We start from the raw sequence: 18,647 nt of genomic DNA, 5'->3' as shown, positions 1-18,647 counted from the left end.
TCGACCGATGAAGTCTCTGTTTGTTTTTCTCGTTTTCAATCTGGATCGCGGTCGACCGAAAATTTCGTCGGTCGACCGAATGATTTCGTCGGTCGACCAAAAATTTCGTCGGTCGACCGCCAGACTCCTAACGGTAATGTTGTACAGAAATTTGTTTCCTGATTTTTTGGGATTTTTGTTGATTTGGTTTTGGGTTTTAGCTGTTGTTTCTTTTCCTATATAAACTCCCAAACCCCCTTCTATTTTAGGAACCCATTAAAGAGTTTTGAAGAAGTTTTAAAGAGTTTTTGAAAAGGGTTTTAGTTGGGTTCAAAGTCTGTTTGGTTTGAAGATTGTTTTACAAGTGGAGAAGATCATTCACAGTGTCTGAACTTCATTTCAATCCTCCTCTCCATCTTGTTTTTCAGAGAAGAATTTCTAAACTCTTTCTAGCTTTACATTTTGTATTGTTTAATTATCATTTCTATTAAAGCTAGTTTTATATTGAGTTTAGATTTGATTTTATCTCATTGTTACACACACCCACTTGAGCTTATTGTATTTGCATACATAGTATATTAGGGTTGTGAGAGATTGCAACATTGAGTTGTGCTTAATTTTTTATTGAATCTCATTGTTACACACACCCACTTGAGCTTATTGTATTTGCATACATAGTATATTAGGGTTGTGAGAGGTTGTAATATTGAGTTGTGCTTAATTGAGTTCTCATCTATTGTAGAGAACAAATTTATATTTGTTACATTGAGAGTTGTGTAAGGTTTTCGATGAGCTAGAAAACCGAGTGTGTTGTGAAGTTTTCGGTGAACTAGAAAACCGATTGTGAGGAGTGACGTTGATCGGTGAGCGTTGAAAACCGACACTGTGAGGTGTAAACGTTATTCGGGTGAGCGTAGAAAACCCGGTTGTGATAGTGGATTTTTCCCCGGGAGTGGGGAGCGGAGAAGTAGGACGGAAGGTCCAAACTCCGTGATCATATTGCTTGTTTGAGTTTGGCTTAGCACTTATTTTTGTTCATCTTTATAGCCTTTCTCTCGTTGTTTATTTCATCCACTATCTCATTTGTTTATGTTACCCTTGTGTTTGCATATCTTTACATATATCATATTGTATATCTCTTTGATAGGATATATCATCTTGTGTTAGTTTATATATCCTTGCATATATATATTCATCATATAGGATATATCTCATTATTCATATTGCTTATCCTAGCTTATATAGTTGTTATATTTCATACTTGCTAGGATAACTTGTTAATTATTTTAATTGGCATTTAAATCGGATTAGATTAGCATAAGACCCTAATCACCCCCCCCCCCCTCTAGGGTCCAACAACATCAACTAATCATTTGGAAGATGAGTGTATTTTTTTAGTTTTAACTTGTGTATCTGTCTTTATCTTTAAAAATATGCCATGTAGTCGCAAAATGTATTGAGATATGAAATGGAGTTTGTTCATACAAGAGAAGGAACCCACTCTTGTTTTGCCAGACACAAGTTCAAAAACCAACATAGAAAAACTCAAAAATACTTGAAATTTTCATGATTGATAAGTAATAGAGTCTGAGGCTCAGATTAAGGTCATATTATCATCATACAATGCCTCGTTCTAAATATTGTAATTACATTATAGATTGCATTCACTTAATGGTTGCATCATCTAAAAATTTCATGTGCAATTTAGATTGCATTCTCATCATGATTTGTCTCATCTAAATAATAAAATCACAATATGAGCTGCATTAACTTTATTGACCAATCATTATTGCCTAATTCAAAAAATTAAATATCATTTGAAAATCATAAGCTGTCCAAGATCTTTTTTTCTTCATGGACATGACAAAGTTCAATTTAATGCTAATATGTGGAACCAAAGATTGAAAGATAGTTATACCAATACACACCAATGTCTGTAGATTGGTATTTTTATAACTTTTCATCCATCATAGCATCATGTCTCATAAGAAAACATGTGAAAAAATATCTTGCAATTGCAAGCTAATAATTTGCACATGATAAAGACCAATAATGAGTCATACTAGTTACATTCATAATTTTGATCTAAGGAAATCAATATTACAAGCATACTTCATAGTAGCATAACCTAATCATAAACATATATAGCACATCTGAGCATTTAAGAAGCATACACTAAGCTCAAAACTGCGCATTGACCTCAAACTGAAGAAAGAACTAAGCACAATATCTTTACAACCATAATGTATGTGTGTGTATCAATTTGAACATAATGTGAGTATAACCCGTGCATAAAATAAGCTCAATCTGAACAAAATCATGACATAAATTCAGACATCAATTAGCATACATCAAATAACAATAAAAACCAAATGATCAGTATAGGCTGCATTGACACAATTTTACACAATCATATAAAAGGTTTTTCATGAAAATAAAAATAAACTAGTAAACAGATAGGCTACATTATTGTAGTTTTACATAATCACCAAAATTATGGGGATCATTTAAAGTACTGATACACTGAACCCCATCAAAACAGCAACATGGTAATAAGAGTGCAAAAGGCATAAGGAAACAACTACCCATACAATCGTCAATCTTCTTCGTAAAAAACATTGGCATTGATAATCTTCTCTATAAAAGTTTTAGAGCATTTTTTATATTGATAATGAGCCTCATAGCTTCTGATTCATTGTCATACAAATAACCAGTAAGGTGCTTTCTGTTTTGGGTTTTCAGGGTTTTTCAGTCGACTGACATACTTGTATCGGTCGACCGAAAGACACCCTTCGGTCGACTGACCTTTGATCACCGGTCGACCGACATTTATATCGTTGCAATAACGGCTAGTTTTCCAGATTTTGTTGTTTTGTGATTTTTTTCTTGGATTTTGAGGGTTTGTTTGAGAGCCTATATATACCCTTCAGTCCTCAACACTAAGAATCATCTAAGAGAAGTTTAAAACAAGTTTTGCAAGTTTTGTTTAAGAGTTTTAAAGAAAAATTAAGTATTTGTTTTTGTGAAGAAAGTATCACAAAGAGGAGGATTTCAAGTTTCATCCTTGAGGGAGTTCAACCTCAATTCTTCAACCCTCTTTGTTTAAAAAAGTTTTCTTAAACTCATTATTTAGCTTGTTTATATTTTAATTGTTATATATTTTTTTGTTTATATTTTAATTGTTATATTTTTTTACTTATTAGATTAATTTGAGTTTGATTTTATTTATACTCATTGGTTACACACACAACTTGAGCTTAAGTATTTTCACATATAGTATATTATTGGGTTGTGAGGTTGTAACATTGAGAGTGAGCTTATTGTATTAGAGAACAAACCCTTTGTATTTGCACTTCATTGTTGAGAACATGTTGTAATACACAAGGACACCGAAAGAAGTGGTTAGTGAGAGACTGGGTTAATTTCAAGAGGAGTGACGTCGGTAGTAAATCCTAGGTAGAGGTTGTAATTCCGAGCACTTGAGGAAGTTAACACAGACTAGGCCAACACTTAGAGAAGTGTGTTGTGTGATTACAATTGTGAGTTGTACATGTTTATCGGTGAGCGTTGAAAACCGATTGTGTTGTATTTTTGTGATATAGTGGAGATTCTCCTTGAGGATGAGGAGCGGAGACGTAGGTCGATGGTGACCGAACTCCGTGATCACTTGATTGTGTCTGTCTTTGGCATTGACGCACTTATTCTCGTGTATATTTTTATATTGCCTTTGCCTAATCTTTATTGCCCACTATATTGTTTATCATTGTACATCCTTGCATATACTATTTGACATATTATATTGTTAGGATAATTAGCTAATAAATTTTAATTTGGCATAAATCGGATTAGATTAGCAAATACCATATTCACACCCCCCTAGGGTAATTTTAATTTGGAATGCATGTGGCTAGAATATTTTGAGTTACACATTTGCGGCCTCTAAAATAGGCAACAAGTCTGGCGAGAAGCATGGCGTCGACTTGGGTTGTATCTATCATGCTAATGTGATCCTATAATATGCAATAAATTACTATTATTTTATACAACAACAAAGTTCTATTATTCAATGTTTGTTATATGAATGGTTTATTACCTTAAAATAAAGATAGTACAAGGGATTGTTAGCAATCTATGCTGCCAATTTATTTAGTGCTTGCTTCATGTCCCACCCCTTTAAACGACCAATTGCTTTTAAGCATTTGTTAAAGTATCTAGAGATTTATTCCCCTGATTTTATAAAATGTGATATTATTATTCTTTCTTTTTATTTTATGTCCTAATATATTAAGGAACATGATCAACTGTTCTTCCACTTTAACATCCCGTGAATTCTTTAATAGGCCCGTAACTTTCATTATTCTAATAAGATTTTTAAATTTTCGTGGCCTCATTCTAAAATAATCTCGACAACTTTGGCTATAGCAAAAAAACACATGATATGTGCACATTCCTAGAATCTATCTTTCGTATGGTAATAAATGATTGATTTCATACTAAAATACATTAAAAGTGACGGAAATAGTAGTGTTAGCAGACATCCTCATTAATATTTCTTCAATAACATCATCCGTCTAAGATGATTGAAAAATATAGTCTTAAACATAAGCAAATACTAAACTAAAAGCAAAGTCTAAAACTAAACTAATATATTTACTAATTAAAGAACAAACTATATTTCTAGTTTTATAAATTTACGTTCATCATGACTATGGAAATTGTCTGGACATGCAATAATAATACAACATCCAGCATGATTTGACATGCTCTACTAATTAATAATGTCACATACGAACTTATTTAAAAATGACAAAACTTCAAATTATTGATCATAACAATATAAGTAAACACATTTCATAGACATGACAAACAATAATAAATTTTATATTATTAATCAAGACTAATCCTCTAATTTTAAAACAATTTATACAAGTGAATTCACATTTTTAATATCAACTTCGACATCATAATGCAAAAATCATGGCAACAATCATACACATCTCAACAAGTATCAACTCAATACTAGCTAAAAAGAATTACAAAATCATGGCAATAGTCATACATTTCAACAAATATCAACTCAAAAATTTCTGTGTGAACTAAAAAAAGTATGAAACATAATTCCAGCTAAGAGCATCTCCAACTAAAAAATCTAAAATTGTGTAGTTTTTACATCAAGTTGGTGTAGTTTTTACACCAAATCAATATTCCATCTCCAACCATTACACCAAATTTTACATCAAAAAAAATATTCCTTCTATTTACAAACTATAGAATAGGATATGATTGGAATATTTAATTTGTTATAACAAACTGTAAGGGTAAACTTAGGAAAAACCAAAATCACCATATCTACAGTGTTGCGCCATTCCTGACGCAATACTGTAGCACCCCTTTTAAAATGACGCTAAGTTTGGCGTTGGGTTGGATGAAGAATTGGCGCTGGATTTGCATCAAAATGGGTGATTGGAGTTGGGTTGGAGATGCTCTAAAATCATGACAATGATTATTTATCATGGAAAAGTTAAGTTTTATAAAAAGATAAAAATTGAAGATAAAAATTGACAAAGAGAAAGAAAAAAATAATAAACATTTGATTGCAACATGAAAAAGATCAGCGAGAATAAGAAATCTAAATCTCAATAATACCCAAATGTGAGCAAGATCATGTGAGCAAATGTGAGCAAGATCATGTGAGATCAAAGCATAGAGGAGTAGGACGTAGATGAAATAACATATAAAACCCAAATCTGAAAGTAATAGAGAAGTGAAAACCCAAATATCAACTCAATAATAGCAGTGAAACCCCAAGATTGAAAATTTTCATCTTCAATAGGAATCAGCTAAGCCCAAATCTCTACTCGGAAGCTTCGATTTTACATGTTAGAATAAAATTTTGAAGCAAATGGGTATAAATTAGAATAAAAGGTGAACTAGGGTTCTCTTTGAGTGGGGATTGGAAAAGTGAGGTGTGAATAAAACGAGGGAGATGACTTTAGAGCTACTATGTTATTGTCATAAGTAGGGGTGTGCAACGGTCGGTTCGGTTTGGTTTTTACTAAAATTTGAACAACCGAACCGAACCGCCTATAATTCAAAACCGAACCGAACTGTTGCAAGTCGGTTCGGTAGCGGTTCGGTTCGGTTTGTTCGGTTCTAACTTTCATCAAACTTCTTATCGAAAACAACCAAACTGTGTTAAAGAACAAAAAAGCTATCAAGCAAAGTAGGAATTATGACAGCATTAAAAATACTGATAATAATAATATTGTTTTCAAAACCCAATATAATTTAGAAAATGTGTTTAGGGTATTGAGTCTTTGACTCTTTGGGGATGGGTCGTGTAGGGTTTGAGATCAGAATGAGTAGTATTGTACTATATTCGGTCGGTTCAAATCGGTTCGGGTTGAAAAGTTTTCAAACCTATCCGAACCGCCCTACTCATAAAACCGATTTTTTCGGATCGGTTCGGATCGGTTCAGTCGGTTTTTTCGGTTTGGACCGAACCATGCTCAGCCCTAGTCATAAGACCACGTAATAAAGAAAAGGGCAAAAAGAGTGAGAATGATGTGGCCAAAACTAAGAAATTGGCTATTCTAAAAAATTTAGGGAAAATTGCTTGGAGGAACCCAAAAAAGTTGGGTCATGCATCCTCCTCCCCAGCCCAAAAATCATAACCTCCAAGCCCTTAAATTGAAACATAAGTGTAACCAACCCCTTCTTCCCACTGCCCAAGAAATTCATTCCCAAATTACCCTTCTTCCCCATTTAAAACTTAATCCCTTTCCTCCTCAAGCTGACCTAATCTGGCTCAAGACCTCTCCCTCCCCCACCACCGCCGACGCCGCAGCCTCCTCCCCCTTCCTCCCTCCCCCTTCCCCCTCCTCCCCGACCCCCTCCTCGGTTGGGATCCCAACTTAATAGAATTGTAAGTTCAAAGTGCATTCTTTTGTCTACTTAACATAAATTCATTTTCATACATATACAAATTTCTTGCAAATTTTTAGTTACCTTAGCTATTTCTTTTTGTAGACCTCTTGGATTGAGAGGACTGGCTTCTAAGGCGTCGTTGTGCACCCAAGGGAGCTCTCTGTTACTGATTCTGATGACAAGAGCAAGTGGCTCTGGCACTGGCTCATGCTAGAAACATGAGAAAACTCTCTTAACCAAACTTTGTTTTTTGTGACTAATTAAATTGTAGAAAAGCCCTAGTTTTATGATGGTATTTTTTTCAACATAAATTAATGAAATACTCCGAACATCATCATGTTTGTACGGGGATGTTCTGATAAAATTTGTATTTGAACCAATCTATGGGTATACTCCGAACATCATCATGTTTGTACGGGGATGTTCTGATAAAATTTGTATTTGAACCAATCTATGGGTCAATCCGAATCAATCCACTAATTCTGGGTCCAGGTATAACTTAAAACGCATAGTAATTAGTTACAATATATTTCTATGTCTGAAAACAAATTAACAATGAAAATATAAAGGTCACTCCGTTAAGTACTTCTGCGGTTCTATTGTCTGTTGTCAACCAAACGGTATCTAATACTAATAAATACCCTTTTCATGCTTCTAATTCTGTAGTCGAGATCACGAGAACATCGAGGTTCCCCAGCTCGTAGGAGATGAAGTATACATCGAGGATTTGTACCTAATTCAGTGCACCCAAAAAAGAAGAAGAAGAAGAAGAAGAGGGAAATTTGTTTGCTTTAGATTTGAGTTTTGAGTTCATTGTTTACTGCACATTGTTGTAGATTGGTTCTACTAAGGAAATGGGATGGTGGGTTGGGACTGTAACTTCCTGATGTATTTTTGTTTGATGAGTTGAAATCATTTGTAAGGATGATTTTGATCCAATTAGAGTTCACTTTAGGAGTGTTGTCATGTTTCTTAGTTATTTAACGTTAAATAGGAAAATGAGGGAACATATATGTATCACAATTAACCGTAAATGTGACAAATAAGCATATCATGTGATATTTCAATGTTATATGTGATAATTCAATCTTACATGTGACAGGTCTACCTTATATGTGATATTTAGATCTGATTTGTGATATTTGGGTGTTGTATGTGATATTTGGGTGTTGCTTGTGATATTTGTTGTTTATACGTGATATTTTGGTGTTGTATGTGATATTTGAGTGTTGCTTGTGACATTTGTTGTTTATACGTGACATTTGGGTGTTGTATGTGATATTTGGGTGTTGTATGTGATATCTGGGTGTTGCTTGTGATATTTGTTGTTTATACATGACACATGGTTGTAATTTGTGATATTTGACTGTAATTTGTTGATAGTGACACAATTTGTGATATTTGACTATAATTTGTTGATAGTGAATGTGTCACGTATAAACAATAAATGTCATAAATAACACCCAAATATCACATACAACAGATATAAGTCACATCTAATAGAGTCATTCCACATGTGCTTATTTGTCACATGATATGCTTATTTGTCACATGTGGAATGACTCTATTAGATGTGACTTATATCACATACAACCCATATAACATTGAAATATCACATGATATGCTTATTTATCACATGTGGAATGACTCTATTAGATGTGACTTATATCCGTTGTATGTGATATTTGGCTGTAATTTTTTGATAGTGAATGTGTCACGTATAAACAACAAATGTCACAAGCAACACCCAAATATCACATACAACACCCAAATGTCACGTATAAATAACAAATGTCACAAGCAATACCCAAATATCACATACAACACCCAAATATAACATACAACACCTAAATATCACAAATCAGATCTAAATATCACATATAATGTAGAACTATCACATGTAAGATTGAATTGTCACATATAACATTGAAATATCACATGATATGCTTATTTGTCACATTTACGGTTAATTATGATACATATATGTTCCCTCATTTTCCTATTTAACCTTGAATAACTAAGAAACATAACAACACTCCTAAATTGAACTCTAATTGGATCAAAATCATCCTTATAAAGGATTTCAACCCATCAAACAAAAATACATCAGAAAGTTACAATCCCGACCCACCATCCTATTTCCTTATATGTGATATTTAGATCTGATTTGTGACTTTTGAGTATTACATGTGGCATTGAGACCTCATATGTGACGTTAACGTATTACATATGAATGTTAGATGTGTACTTCATCTATAAGATATATTTCTAGATGTGCACTTTATCTTGTTAAAAATTATAAATTGAAGTTTAGAAGATGTGTTTTGCTTCAAGTGTTGCTCAACGTATTTCAAAATTATTGGAGTTTGCTACATACAAGTATACGTTCATCTGTTATGTGTGACCTTTACTCGTCTCATGTGGCAATACTCTATTATATGTGACTCTTATCTGTGTTATGTGATATTTTGTCGTTGCTTGTGACAGTTGTCGTTTATATGTGACTTTGTAGTTAATTTTTGTTTGACACACAGATATGGTCATATCACATCCAATGTTGCTGAATCTTTCAACAATTGGATTCGTTTGGTGAAAACACTTCTTATTTGTGATATGATGGATCACATTCGTGTGCAAATTATGGAAATGATGAATACTCGCCGCAAGATGGCAACAAAAAATTCTCCAAGAAATTTGCATGGAGAGCACTCTTGAAGTCTCACATTCTATAGTTGCAACAAAAAATTCTCCAAGAAATTTGCATGGAGAGCACTCTTGAAGTCTCACATTCTATAGTTGAAAAGAGGTTAAATCACACTGTAATGTATATGCATGGAGAGCACTCTTGAAGTCTCACATTCTATAGTTGAAAAGAGGTTAAATCACACTGTAATGTATAAATATCACATAACAGCAGCATATGTCATGGATAATGAGTATATCATACAGAATGTAAAAATGTCACATAACAGCAGCATATGTCACACATAATACCAAAATGTCACAGGAAACTATCATATGTGACATGCACGCAGCATATGCCACACAGAATGCATAAACATCACATAAAACCAGCATATGTGACATGAAACCGTCATATGTCACATGAAACTATCATATGTCACATAATCAAGTGTAATAAATCATATAAATATCAAAAACTTGAATAACATAGCAAATATCACATATTAACTATAAATATCACATAAAAGGACACCTGGATATTAATATAGAAAAAATAAAAGAAAAGAAAATAAGAACCATTACATAGACATTTAGAAGAGGAGAAGCACACCCCCATACCATAACTAAACAAACCAAGCCATTAACACAACAACATCCAAGCAGAACTTATACGAACAGGGTCTTTTTTTCCTCCTCCTTTCCTCTAATCCCTCTAAATTTATTAATCCCTCGATCTCTCAAGATCAGCTCTCATTTGTACTCCAGGATCATGTTGTTCTCAGGAGCCAAGCCAATGCAAGCCCTGAGGATGTTCTCCAGCATCGCCCTCTGCTTTGAGAGTGCATTCACCACTAGTGTGCTTGGAACCTATTACAAAAGCACCAAATAGTAAGATAATTAGATGATCAAAAGTTTTAATAAATTAATTTTTAATACCAAACTTCATCTTCAGAGCTCGAGCATGGGAGAAGAGCGTAACGGTAACAACTGGTTATATAAATAAACTTCACAATAGTTAATCTAGTCGATCCGTATTATCACTTCATTTTCTCTAAAACAGAATTTTTATTATGGATTTACTTTAATAAAAATTCAATATGAAATTTAATCCTAGCTTAGTTTTTGTCCCTTGGGTGCAAAACGACGCCTTGGAAGCCAGTCCTCTCAATCCAAGAGGTCTACAAAAAGAAATAGCTAAGGAAACTAAAAATTTGCAAGAAATTTGTATATGTATGAAAAGAGGAAGGGGGAGGAGGCTGCGGCGTCGGCGGTGGTGGGGGAGGGAGAGGTCTTGAGCCAGATTAGGTCAGCTTGAGGAGGAAAGAGATTAAGTTTTAAATGGGGAAGAAGGATAATTTGGGAATGAATTTCTTGGGCAGTGGGAAGAAGGGGTTGGTTGCACTTATGTTCCAATTTAAGGGCTTGGGGTTATGATTTTTGGGCTGGGGAGAAGGATGCATGACCCAACTTTTTTGGGTTCTTCCAAGCAATTTTCCCAAAAAATTATTAGCTTATTTGCCCTTTTCCCATCCAACGCTTGAGAAATCATTTGTTCCAAAAATTTGTGTACTTTACTAGTTTTATGGAAAATGTTTCCTAAAACCTTTTGCGAACCAAACAGAATTATTTGAATATAATGCCATTTTTTTGCCTACTTTTTGTCCCATCCCACAAATTCACCTTCTCCAATAATTAAGGTGTTGTTTGGCTATCCCTAACCCTAACCCTAACCCTAATTAATAATTAAAGTGTTGTTTGGCAAAGGGTTAAGTGAGACTTAACCATTCATGTGTTGTTTGGCAAATGATTAAGTGAAGGATTAAGGAGACATAACCATTCAGGTGCTGTTTGGCAAATGGTTAAGTGAAGGATTAAGTAGAATTAAACATAATCTACCAAACACGAAAAATCTATACAAGAGCTAAAGTGGGTTAACCCTCCATAATTAGCCAAACAAAAAAAATACACAAGGGTTAAAATAAACCTTCTAGACGGGTAAAATTGAGTTAACATTTCCAAGTAAGGGGTTTACTACTACTCTTATTTAGGAGGATTAAGAGATAACCCCTCTATTTATAAAAAGAAGTAAGTCAAAATCTTCATTATTCCCAAACACTAAAAATGATCACAAGGATTAAACTAAATCATACTTAAAGGCCTCGTTTGGTAAAGGGTTAAGGAAGAGGGGTTAAATAGAATGATTAATGTACTCAGCCCATTCGATAATATGAAGGACTAAATTATTAACCCGTTAAATAAGTTTTATTTTAGCCATTGTGATCAGTTTTAGTGTTTGGGAATAACAATAATTTTGACTATTTTCTTTATAATTAGAAGGTTAAATCTTAATCCTTCTAAATAGGAGTATTAGTAAATCCCTCATTTTGAGAGGTTAACTCATTTTAATCCCTCTAGAGGGGTTAGCTTAACCCTTCTATATTTTTTATGTTTGGCAAATTATAGAGGGTTAACTCACTTTAATTCTTGTATAGATTTTTTGTGTTTGGTGGGTTAAGAAGGGGTTAAGTCTCATTAACCCCTCACTTAATTCTTTGCCAAATGGTACCAAGTGGATTAAGAATTTAATCATTCGGGCTATCAAATGGGTTAACTACGTCAACCCTTCTTTAATCTCTCGTCCTCAAACCTTTGCCAAACTGGGCCTAAGTGTAAACTTAAGTCTTAAGCAAATCAAATTTCATTTTGATTTAATCATCATTATATCAAGATCTTAGAACATATGATTTACACAATGAACAATCTAATTAAGAGAGCTTACCTTGATCCATGATTCGAAGTTTGACAAAATAGACTGCAAAAGAAGCAACGTTGAAGACTTCGATTTCTCTCTCTTTGCCCTCTTAATCTTTTCCGAAATTTCTTGATGGAAAGAAGTTTTCACACACATGGGTAGAGAGAGGACCAAACCTTTTAAATAGATAATTACACACCTTCCATCAACGTGAGTAGTTATCTTGACCAATAGGAATTTAGCATAAAACGAAATAAAACATGTGTAGTTATAGTTACATAAACTTACTTAAATGTTTTGAAATGAGCAGTTACATAAAATTGTGGGAACAAAAAACATGGCCACTAAAAGGTGGTTTTACAAGACGTGGGCCATAAATCTAACACTTATTCATTGGTGTAAAAAATGGGATAATGGGATAATTTTTGGAACACTAGTGTTTGGTGTTATTCATTGGTGTAATTGGAACTGGAGTATCTATTGTGGTGTTAATTTTTGGAACACTAGTGTTTGGTGTTATTCATTGGTGTAATTGGAACTGGAGTATCTATTGTGGTGTTTATTGGTTTGTTGAGACAATTGGGGGACAAATACCCCACTTCCCCTAAAATTACACCACCTATATAAAGATAACTCAGCCCAACCCTCAAAATTACCCCATTTTGATTTCTGGAACAAGAGAGCGGAACAAAATTACCCCCAAATCGCCGCTCCTCCGCCAAAATCGAGCTCGACCTCCGTCGCCAAAATCGAGCTCCGTCGCCAGAATCGATCTCGAGCGCCCGTTCCTCCGCCAAAATCGAGCTCGAGCTCCGTCACCAAAATCGAGCTCCATCGCCGGAATCGAGCTCGAGCGCCCGCTCCTCCGCCAAAATCGGCCTCGACGAACTCGACCTTCATTTCGATGCCGGTGACCCTGCCACCTTCAACGCGTATGTTCATCACCTTCCCGATCACGACGTCGAGGTTGCTGCTGTTAAGATCCAGACTGCTTTCAGAGGTTACATGGTATGAATTTATTTATCCTCTTTTGATTTGAGCGGTGTTGTTAAATTATGGTCCTAATTATAGTTTCTCTTGTGCATAGTGTTGAAGGTTGAATGCATGCTTGTTGCTGTTTGAAAATTCTGGATGTTTTGTTTAGTGCAACATTATCTAGTTAATTATGTGAAATTAGAATATTACACGTTCTTGAGGACTGAATTTATTTAATCATTTGATGTTATATCAAGTTAAACTTGAATTTAATTAACCTATAAATATAATATTATAAAAAGATGTCATACTCAAATTGTCCCACTCAAATTGTCCCATTACCCCATTTTACCCCACTTTATCCCATTCAATTATCCCATTGGGTAAAATTACCCCATTGGAACAATTTACCCCAAATTACACCAAATTACACCAACGAATAACCCCCCCTAAGAATAGGAGGGTGAGGGGTAAAAGAGAGGAGAGTAAGAGGGATTTGAGAGAGGAGGTCATCCATGGATTTTGGTTGCGGATCTTGGATCTAGTTGAAGGTAGAAGAACGGAAGTCAAAAGAAGCAAACTAGGTTATTAAAATCCATAAACAAATGCGAAGAAAAACATACTTCCATATAAACAAAAGGGAGAGGAAATGTGAGGGTCGGATTTCTTTATGTTGGGGTCTTGAATTGTACATCATGCTATGGAATTGCATTTCTATGATAAAATGTCTCGAGATTGTAGTAAGCTCTATGCATAAAACTAAACCCACATCTCAATCCACCGCAAGTTCACCATCAAACCACAGCTCTTTCTCTAACTCTTACATGCAATCCTCCCTTCATCCTCATCGTCAAGGACAGCAGAGGCTCCGGAATCCTGTCTTTCTCCACAGGCCCTCTCGATCACCGCCGCCACGATCGACTTCATCTGAATGTACGCCATCTCCTTCCCCAAGCACATCCTCGGTCCGGCGTGAAACACCGGGAAGCGGAACGGGCTTTCGGGCCTAAAAACTCCGTTCTCCAGCCATCTCTCCGGCTTATACTCCATACAGTCCTTCCCCCATATGCTCTCCATTCTCCCCATTGCATATGCACTGTATGTCACGAACCACTTTTTCCCCACAAAAGTCCCATCGGGCATGATATCCCCGTCGCGGCACGATTGCGTGTCGATCGCCACCGGAGGGTAAAGGCGTAAGGACTCGGTGATCGCGGCGTGGACGTAGTTCATCTCCCTCAGCTCGTCGAAGCTGAATGTTCCGTCCGGGTTTTGGTTCGTCGAGCGAATCGATTTGATTTCACCGAGGACTTTGTTCTCAACATCCGGCCGTGATGATAGTATCCAGAAGAACCATGTCAACGCTGAGGATGTTGTCTCTCGCCCGGCGAGGATGAAACTTATCACGTTGTCCCGGAGGAGCTCCTCCGTGGTGTCTTTGTTCGAGGCGAATCGAGATAACAGGTCTTCTTCTATCTCTTCCTCTTGATTCTCTTCGAGCTTCGCCTTCCTCGTCTTTATGATGTTCATTGCAAAGTCTTGGACTATCTTGATCGATTCTTTCAGCCTCTTCTCCGAACCGATGTTGATGAGTTTCTTCATCTTCCAGGTGAAGCCGAACACGCCCATAAACCTTGCCGTGATGAGGTTCTGTGCTTCGCTGAAGACTCTCATGAACTCCAACCCCTTCGCCGCCACCTCTGTTGACAGACACCCTGGGTCCACGCCGAAGGCGAGCCTGCAGACGTTATCAAATCCGAACCGCTCAAGAACGCCCTGCAACTCCAACGTCTCCTTCGCCTCCGCATACTTGTACATCAACGGAAGCAATCTGTCGACGATCTCTAGTCGTACCGTGTGCATGACGAAGTTGCGGAGGGACCGCTTGTTGAACTCAAAACTCGCGGTTTTCCGCTGGTTTTTCCAGTGATCGCCTTCCGAGTTGAAGATGCCGTTGCCAAGGAAGTCGTGGAGGAGGGTGATGGAGCGGTTGCCTCTCGGGTAGTTGCCGAAGTTGGTCTTGAGCATGTGTTCGACATTGCGGGGGTCGGAGGTGATGACGCCGTGGGCCTTTGTCGGGCTTTTTATGGTGATGGTGTGGGTTGGGCCGGCGATGAGTATTTCAGCTGTCCATTCGAGGAACCGGTGCCGGTTTCGGATGAAGTGAGGGAGTGTTCCTAGGAGGGGGTAAGGCTTGAGGCCATTGTTTTGAGATGGATTTTTTCGGTGGTGGTGGTAGTAGAAGAAGAAGAGAAAGAGAAGAGGGAAAAGGGAGGGGAAAAGGAGTGAATTGAGAGAGAAGAGGAGGTCCATGGATTTTGTGAGATGGGTTTGCTTGCGTGAGGTTTGGATGGAGGTAGAAGAAGTGAAAGTATTGAAGGAAACGCACTTGCATATAAACAAAAGGGGGAAGAGGCGACTTTGAGTTCTCTATATTTGATGAAGCTTGGTGCCCACGAAATTTGCGTGGAGGGCAAGGAGGTAGTTTTCTTATCCGGTGCTATGTTTAATTTGTCTGATTATATTCAGCGGTATACCAATTGTAAGGGATTATTTTTTGCCTCAAAATTTTCCAATAAATGGCAGGTTCGACCACGACGGGTAATGTTTATAATTGCTCTCTTTTGTTTTTACAGAAAACTAAAGTATCTGGATTAAAAATAAACTTTAACAAGAGTTTGCTCATTGCTCTTGAAGATAATGAGATCTTGCAGCATAATCTGGCTGGCATGTTAAATTGTAAAAGTGGTAGTTTTCCTATCACTTATCTTAGGGTTCCTTTGAGGCCTGGAAAATTAAAAAAAGAGGATTGGTCTCCTATTATTGATAAATTTGAAAGAAGATTGTCCTTATGGAAAGGAAAATCTTTATCAAGGGGAGGAAGATTAGTGCTTGTTAATGCAGTTCTTTCCTCTATGCCAATATTTTGGATGTCTTTTTTCTTATTTCCAGGGTGGCTTATTGATAGAATTGATATGATGAGGAGAAGATTTTTATGGACTGGTTCTTTGGAACACAAAAATTCATCTAATTTGGTTAAATGGGAAGAGATTTGCAGACCCAAAAAGCTAGGTGGCTTGGGTATCATAAATTTGAGAACTATGAATAAAGCCTTGTTAGGAAAATGGATTTGGAAATGGTTTGATGATAAGATGGATCTATGGAAAAAAATAAGTTTCTACAAGTATTTTGAAAATAAAAACTGGTCAGATTATTTTTGTTCTGACAAAAGATCCCTATCTCATTTCTGGAGGAATATTTTTATTAATGTTGATAGCTGTTTATGCAGTACTAATATAGATGTGGGGAATGGAAATAATACTCTTTATTGGCTTGATAAATGGACAGGTGCAAATACTCTGGCTTCTATGTTTCCTTCTCTTTATAACATTGCATCATTCCCTTATGCTACTATTACCAGTTTGAGGAAAAAATTAAATAATGATTGGATTTGGGATATTAAATTTCAAAAACAGCTGACAGGAAATCTGGTCTTTCAATATTATGATATGTTGAACAGTATTATGCTTATTAATTTTGTTCACAGGGAGGATAAGAGAAAGTGGATTTGGGAAGCAAAAGACAAGTTTACTGTTAAAACATATTATCATTTTCTTATTGATGGAGGCTCAAGGTATGACTGCTTAAATCTTTGGAAGCTTTCTGTTCCTCTAAAAGTGAAATTTCTGGTCTGGTTGGCTTTGAGAAGTGGTTTAAACACGAAAAAGAATTTAGTAAAGAAGAGTGTTCACATGTGCTGTGTTGTTTTTGTTCCAAGGAGGAGGAAAATCACCTTCATCTTTTTGTTAATTGTGAGTTTGTATACTCTATTTGGAGATCTGTCCAGTTTAAATTGAATATCAGGAAAGATTTCAAGTTATCTTCCTTAAAAGATATTTGGAAGAAATGGAGTGATGAGAAGTATGATAGTGAGAACATAGAGAGAGATGTGATTCTTTGATCTCTTATTTGGTGTATTTGGCAGGAAAAAAATGATAGAATTTTTTCAAATAAGAAAAGGAGATCATTAGAACTTTTGAACAAAATTTTGACTTTTACAAAATTTTGGATAGGTTCTCAGATAACTGATCGTGCAGCTAGACTACAAGAGAGGAGGAGGAAAAAAGCTGCTTCTGTTGCTGGAATTTCTTCAGTTTCCACAGCTGGGGGGTGATTGATCTGCTGGAATGAAGACTAAGCTGAAGAAAGAGATCTGCTTTTGTGGTCTAAATATGAAAAAATGTACAGTTGTTGATCTTTTGATACAGTTTTTGATATTTTGTTATCAATTGCTAGGGGGTGAAGAGTTTGGGTGAAGCTGACTGTAAAACTCTGATAATCCAGGGTATTCATTCTTGGTTGGGGATGAATACTTTTTTTGTAACAACCAATTTTGTTTAATTTAGCTGGCTGGATTACTATGTTGGTAATCCATCCTTTTTCTCAAAAAAAATTATTATTTGATTCAGAGCATCAAGTAATGGGTAACAATGTTAATCAAGAACATCCAAGCTAAAAAAAAAAGACCCCCTAACAACTTGTTTGGAAGCCTCTCCCTATCAGACTGTAGCACACTTTGCCAAAAAAAAGAGGGGGGTCCCCGAGCCATGCCACATAGTCAACAAGATCCTTAACAATGTTTCCTCACAATTAGACAGGCTCCATCGCCCCTTTTCTAAATATACAGCTCCATCAAAATTCATTTTCCAGATGCCTATGCAAGGAGCGCGCCGCACCTCTAGTACCGCACTAGCAAGCACACTCATATGTGTTTCTTTCTAATTCAAAAAAGTCACTCTAGATTAATTTCCCATATATTGAAGTAAAATGTAACAACATGGAAGTTTCATATCTGCATAGCGAACCCTGAGATCAATACGTGATTAAAATAGATGTTAGACATGTGCTTGAAGAAAATATACATAGCCTTTACCCTGACTCTAGATTAATTTCCCATATATTGAAGTAAAATGTAACAACATGGAAGTTTCATATCTGCATAGCGAACCCTGAGATCAATACGTGATTAAAATAGATGTTAGACATGTGCTTGAAGAAAATATACATAGCCTTTACCCTGAGATCACATTTTCCAGATGCCTATGCAAGGAGCGCGCCGCACCTCTAGTACCGCACTAGCAAGCACACTCATATGTGTTTCTTTCTAATTCAAAAAAGTCACTCTAGATTAATTTCCCATATATTGAAGTAAAATGTAACAACATGGAAGTTTCATATCTGCATAGCGAACCCTGAGATCAATACGTGATTAAAATAGATGTTAGACATGTGCTTGAAGAAAATATACATAGCCTTTACCCTGAGATCA

At 36.0% G+C, this 18,647-nt stretch overlaps 1 protein-coding gene across 1 annotated transcript; it reads right to left on the bottom strand.

Annotated features, from left to right (window-relative positions):
• LOC109822972 (cytochrome P450 94A1-like) lies at positions 13,960 to 15,742 on the bottom strand. The gene is given in 2 exon segments (XM_020389262.1): positions 13,960 to 14,212; positions 14,214 to 15,742. Coding segments are annotated over 2 exon segments (1,518 nt in total). The 5' UTR covers positions 15,632 to 15,742; the 3' UTR covers positions 13,960 to 14,112.

Source organism: Asparagus officinalis, chromosome 8, assembly GCF_001876935.1.
Source record: "Asparagus officinalis chromosome 8, Aspof.V1, whole genome shotgun sequence".
NCBI lineage: Eukaryota > Viridiplantae > Streptophyta > Magnoliopsida > Asparagales > Asparagaceae > Asparagus > Asparagus officinalis.
This window is presented reverse-complemented; position numbering and strand designations above follow the sequence as displayed.